The following is a 6,027-nucleotide window of genomic DNA, read 5'->3' as shown; positions in this document are numbered from 1 at the left end:
ATGCCAGTCCCAGCTCGGGTACCAATGCCCGTTTCCCCATGACCCCATACGCCAGCACTGTCTGAAAGACCACCAGTGCACCCATCACTGGCACACATGCACGTGCACACTTGCACATACACACTCACGCACACACGCAGGCACACACACGAAACCTGTGGTGATTTTGTGAAGTGAATCGGGGAGGGATACAAAGGGGACAGGATCTGAGAGACATGCTGCAGGCTGTTTATTCTGGAAGAGGGGGTGAGGGGTCTCTCCTGGTCTTCGGATACAGAAACCCGAGTACAAAACAATACTGTAACATCAAAATAACAGCATGGATACAGCAACATCTGAGTACCACATCCATAGGCTAACTAACCGCTGCAAGTGATATACGAGAGAGCAGGGAGGGACGGAGTGAGGGAAGGAGGAGAGAGGGTGAGAGAGGGAGGGAGGGTGAGAGAGAGAGGGACGGAGAGAGGGAAGGAGGAGAGAGGGTGAGAGAGGGAGGGACGGAGTGAGGGAAGGAGAAGAGAGGGTGAGAGAGGGAGGGACGGAGAGAGTGAGAGAGAGGAAGGGTCAGCAAGAAAGGGAGGGACGGAGAGAGGGTGAGAGATGGAGGACAGAGGGAGGGCGAGAGAGGAATGGAGGGCAAGAGGGTAAGAGAAGGAGGGACGGAGAGAGCATGAGAGAGGGGAGGGATGGATGGACGGAGAGAGAGAGAGCGCGAAAGCGCAAGAGAGAGAGAGAGAGAGCGCAAGAGAGAGAGAGAGAGAGTGCGTTCGATGGATCAGAAAATCAACCAAGACTTAAGTCCACATTTACCGATGTCTGATTGCATCACCAACCACCCAACACCACCCCCCCCCCACCCCACCCCACCTCCCCAAGGGGTAGTGAGGGTCACAGGGAAGAGCCAGGCATTGCTGGGAGTGTTAGGGGCAGAGTGGGGCTGAGAGAGTTAGGGCTGGGGGTGATGGAGGGGTTGAAGAGAGTGAAAGAGAGAGGAATGAAGGGAGAGAGAAAGAAAGCCAGAGATAAAGGAAGGGCAAAGAGAGAAACAGAGAGAGAGAGAGAGAGAGAGAGATGGAGTGGGGGGAGGAGGAAGAGAGAGAGAGCGAGAGACAAAGAGAGAGACGTAAAGAGAGAGTGACAAAGAAAGATGGAGTGGGGGGTGGATGTGACACAAAGAGAGATGGGTGGGTACACAGAAAGAGATATGGGGGAGAGAGAGAGACAGAGAGAGAGAGAAAGAGACAGAGAGAGAGAGACAGAGAGAATCACAGAGTGAGAGATAGAGAAAGAGAGAGAGAGAGAGAGAAAGAGAGAGAGAGAGAGAGAGAGAGAGCGACAGAGAGAGACAGGGGTGGGGTGAGAGTAAATACCCTCTTGGGTGAGGGTCTGAGGAAGGTGGGGTGGGGGTGGGGCTGGGGGGGAGAGGGTTGAGATGACGCTGAGGACAGAAGGGTCCTTCTGAAAGAAAGAGCCGCTCGCCCAAGCAATCCCCCCCCCTCCCCACCCCCAACACCCCCCCAAACCTGGAGTCAGGGGAGGGGCGGGGGTGAAGGTTTGGGGAGGCTGCCACAATCTACAAGCTGGGGGAGGGGAGGGGGGTGTGGGGTGGAGAGCAAAGGATGTAGAGATCGATGGGGGGGGGGGGGGGGGGGGGAGATGAGGGGGGGGGGGGAAGAGAGAGAAAGGTTCCTCACAAACCTCATTGACCACCCCCTCCCCCAACCCCCCCCCACCGTCTCCCCTTGCACCCCCCCCCACTCCCTCCCACCATCCCCCTGCCCCACAGTCCTGTTCACGGCTGCTCCAGCATCTGGTCGCAGGACCTGGCTAGGTCTCGGACTTTGACGTGCGTGTACTCCACCCGGTTGACCGCCATCTGCGCATCCTTCCTGGCGGAATAGCTAGAGCCCTCGTGCGGTTGCCCCGTGGCGACCTGGTGGGTGGGGATCGGAGAAAGAGAGAGAACGAGAGAGAGAGAGAGAGAGAGAGAGAAAGCAAGAGCAAACGAAACAGGCGGAGGCAAGACTTGCATTGCTCACTCACCACCCGATGCCGCCCCTTTCACGGTTTTTTCCGCCAAACGGATGCGGTGGGAGGGGTTGCTGGGACGAACGTCGAGGGGTTGGGGGAGGCAGAAAGGTTTCAGAAACGGGCACACCCGCCCAGGTTTTTTTTATCCCCAAGAAAAACTACACGGGGCAGAATCGCCCGAGAGACGGAGATTCTCACATCTTGGCCGGGAACGCTCTCCCTTCTGAGGTTCTTCTCACCGAAGCCGGGTTATGTAAATATCGAGCTGCTCGACCTGGGGAGGCGTTTCGAGACAACGCCGCAGGACGGAACAGGCCGGTCCCGGGAGGGCGGGAACCCGGCGAAGCTGGAAGGAGGAAAAGCGGAGGTGGCGTTCCCGAACACGTCCGGCTCTCGATATTGGAGCTAGCGCTCCCAGTGACGGCAGCGGGAGCCCCCCCCCCCCGGTAAAATGACCGCAGAGCCTGGGGGTTTGCGAGGTGACGGTGGAGGGGGGGGGGGAGCTGGGCAAAGGAATCAGAGGGCGAAACAGAGTCCAAGGCTGATTTCCGACAACCAGCAGGGGCTGAATGGACAGAGTGGTCTCTGTTTGTTCCTGATATCAATTGTCTGGGTGGTGCAACAGAATGGAGTACAGAGATTAGATGGATAGGGAGGGATGTAGGGGCTGGGGGTGTTACAGAGATAGGGAGGGGGTGTAGGGGCTGGAGGGGGTTACAGAGATAGGGAGGGGGTGTAGGGGCTGGGGGGGGTTACAGAGATAGGGAGGGGGTGTAGGGGCTGGAGGGGGTTACAGAGATAGGGAGGGGGTGTAGGGGCTGGAGGGGGCTACAGAGATAGGGAGGGGGTGTAGGGGCTGGAGGGGGTTACAGAGATAGGGAGGGGGTGTAGGGGCTGGGGGGGTTACAGAGATAGGGAGGGATGTAGGGGCTGGAGGGGGTTACAGAGGTAGGGAGGGGGTGACAGAGATAGGGAGGGGTTGTAGAGGCTGGAGGGGGTGACAGCGACAGGGAGGGATGTAGGAGCTGGAGGGGGTTACAGAGACAGGGAGGGGGTGTAGAGGCTGGGGGGGTTACAGAAATAGGGATGAGGTGTAGGGGGTTACAGAGATAGTTTGAGGTTGTAGAAGCTGGAGGGGGTGACAGAGACAGGGAGGGGGTTACAGAAATAGGGAGGGGGTGTAGGGGCTGGAGGGGGTTACAGAGACAGGGAGGGGGTGTAGGGGCTGGAGGGGGTTACAGAGACAAGGAGGGGGTGTAGGGGCTGGAGGGGGTGACAGAGATAGGGAGGGGGTGTGGGGGCTGGATGGGGTGACAGAGACACAGAGGTGTGGAGGTATTACAGAGAGAGGGAGGTGGTGTTAGGGACTGGAGGGGGTTACACAGTTGGGACGGGGTTAGGGGCAGGTAGAGTTCGTGGTGATGGAGGGTCGCACTGGATTGGGAGAGCAGGGCAGGGGAGGGATTTGTTGGGGGGGTGGGGGGTGTGTGGGAATACTGGGAGGGGGTGGTGGTTGGGACTGGGAAATAGGGTGGGCGAGGAGGATGGCATGGGGGCAAGGTCTGTTGGTGGAGTTGGGACAACAGACTATCGGGAGGGGAGGGGGAAGGGTGGTGTTGGCAGAGTGTGGGGGAGGGAGTTGCAGTGTTGGGTGGCAGGCCCATGGCCGAAAAGCCTGGCACTCCATCCGGGGGGGGGGGGGGAGTTTCGCCCTGGACAGGGAACCTTCTGGCCCTTACCTGGGTGAGGTAGCGGATCTGGCTGGAAAGTTCCATTTCTACTCGCTGCACAGAGGCCGTGAACTGAAGGGCATGGCGGTCCAGATTACGCTCTGCTGGCTTCTCCTTCGACATCTCCAGGATAGCGTTGGCTGTGGGCCCAGAGAGAGAGAGAGAGAGAGAATAGACTCAGAGTGAAGAACCTCAGCCAAAGGCAGGTCACCCCTCAAACCCACAAAGATGGTTCCAGGGTAAATCAAGTGTGATGAGGAATGTGCTCATTCTGAGGAGAACCGATAACTAAAGCTAAGCAGTCTTATGTCTTGTTGCAGACACATCAAACTTTTAATTCCAACATCGCAGGTAGAGAGGATAGTGAAGGCGGCATTTGGTATGCTTTCCTTTATTGGTCAGAGTATTGAGTACAGGAGTTGGGAGGTCATGTTGCGGCTGTACAGGACATTGGTTAGGCCACTGTTGGAATATTGCGTGCAATTCTGGTCTCCTTCCTATCGGAAAGATGTTGTGAAACCTGAAAGGGTTCAGAAAAGATTTACAAGGATGTTGCCAGGGTTGGAGGATTTGAGCTACAGGGAGAGGCTGAACAGACTGGGGCTGTTTTCCCTGGAGCGTCGGAGGCTGAGGGGTGACCTTATAGAGGTTTACAAAATCATGAGGGGGCATGAATAGGATAAATAGACAAGGTCGTTTCCCTGGGGTGGGGGAGTCCAGAACTAGAGGGCATAGGTTTAGGGTGGGAAAGACATAAAAGGGACCTAAAGGGCAACTGTTTCACACAGAGAGTGGTACGTGTATGGAATGAGCTGCCAGAGGAAGTGATGGAGGCTGGTACAATTGCAACATTTAAAAGGCATCTGGGTGTGTATATGAATAGGAAGGGTTTGGAGGGATATGGGCCAAGTGCTGGCAAATGGGTCTAGTTTATGTTAGGAGATCTGATTGGCATGGACGAGCTGTACATCTCTATGACTCTATGTCTGTTTGCAGGGCGACTGCTCCAGCCAAACAGATGGCTGAGCCTTAGGCTCAGTGACAGACCCACCTTGGAATCTCACGCCTTCTAAGGCAGCACGAAAAGCTCGTAGGTTTGCAATTCAAAAGGAGGAACATGCTACACATTCTCTCTCTCTCTCTCTCTCTGCCCACCTTCTCTCTCTGCCCACCTTCTGTCTTTCATGCCCACCTTCTCTCTTTCATGCCCACCTTCTCTCTTTCATGCCCACCTTCTCTCTTTCTCTCTCTTTCTACACCCACCTTCTCTCTCTCTCTGCCCACCTTCTCTCTTTCCATGCCCACCTTCTCTCTCTCTCTGCCCACCTTCTCTCTTTCCATGCCCACCTTCTCTCTCTCTCTGCCCACCTTCTCTCTTTCTATGTCCACCTTCTGTCTCTTTCTATGCCCCACCTTCTCTCTCTCTCTCTCTCTTTCTATGCCCACCTTCTCTCTCTCTCTCTCTCTTTCTATGTCCACCTTCTCTCTCTCTCTTTTTATGCCCACCTTCTCTCTCTCTCTTTTTATGCCCACCTTCTCTCTCTCTCTTTTTATGCCCACCTTCTCTCTTTCCATGCCCACCTTCTCTCTCTCTCTGCCCACCTTCTCTCTTTCCATGCCCACCTTCTCTCTCTCTCTGCCCACCTTCTCTCTTTCTATGCCCACCTTCTCTCTCTCTCTCTGCCCACCTTCTCTGTCTCTTTCTATGCCCACCTTCTCTCTCTCTCTCTTTCTATGCCCACCTTCTCTCTCTCTCTCTCTCTCTTTCTATGCCCACCTTCTCTCTTTCTCTCTCTTTCTACACAGACCTTCTCTCTCTCTGCCGACCTTTGCTCTCTCTTTCCATGCCCACCTTCTCTCGCTCTCTCTATGCCCACCTTCTCTCTCTTTCTATGCCCACCTTCTCTCGCTCTATGCCCACCTTCTCTCTCTTTCTATGCCCACCTTCTCTCTCTCTTTTATGCCCACCTTCTCTCTCTTTCTATGCCCACCTTCTCTCTCTCTTTTATGCCCACCTTCTCTCTCTCTTTTATGCCCACCTTCTCTCTTTCTCTCTCTTTTATGCCCACCTTCTCTCTTTCTCTCTTTATACACCCACCTTCTCTCTCTCTCTGCCCACCTTCTCTCTCTATGCCCATCTTCTCACTCTCTTTCCATGCCCACCTTCTCTCTCTCTCTTTTTATTCCCACCTTCTCTCTCTCTCTCTTTCCATGCCCACCTTCTCTCTCTCTCTTTTTATTCCCACCTTCTCTCTCTCTCTCTTTC

General features: G+C 55.2%; 1 protein-coding gene across 1 annotated transcript in view; it reads right to left on the bottom strand.

The window, feature by feature from the left end:
• Positions 1-207: 207 nt before the first annotated feature.
• med11 (mediator complex subunit 11) overlaps positions 208-6,027 on the bottom strand; it is a 17,123-nt gene continuing 11,303 nt past the window's right edge. The window contains exons 3-4 of the mRNA XM_072591315.1: positions 3,771-3,937; positions 208-1,933 (exon numbers count right to left, since the gene is read on the bottom strand). Coding sequence (XP_072447416.1) covers positions 1,793-1,933; positions 3,771-3,937 — 308 coding nt within the window. The 3' untranslated portion in view covers positions 208-1,792. The remainder of the gene's footprint in view (positions 1,934-3,770; positions 3,938-6,027) is intronic.

This window comes from Chiloscyllium punctatum, chromosome 21, assembly GCF_047496795.1.
Source record: "Chiloscyllium punctatum isolate Juve2018m chromosome 21, sChiPun1.3, whole genome shotgun sequence".
NCBI lineage: Eukaryota > Metazoa > Chordata > Chondrichthyes > Orectolobiformes > Hemiscylliidae > Chiloscyllium > Chiloscyllium punctatum.
This window is presented reverse-complemented; position numbering and strand designations above follow the sequence as displayed.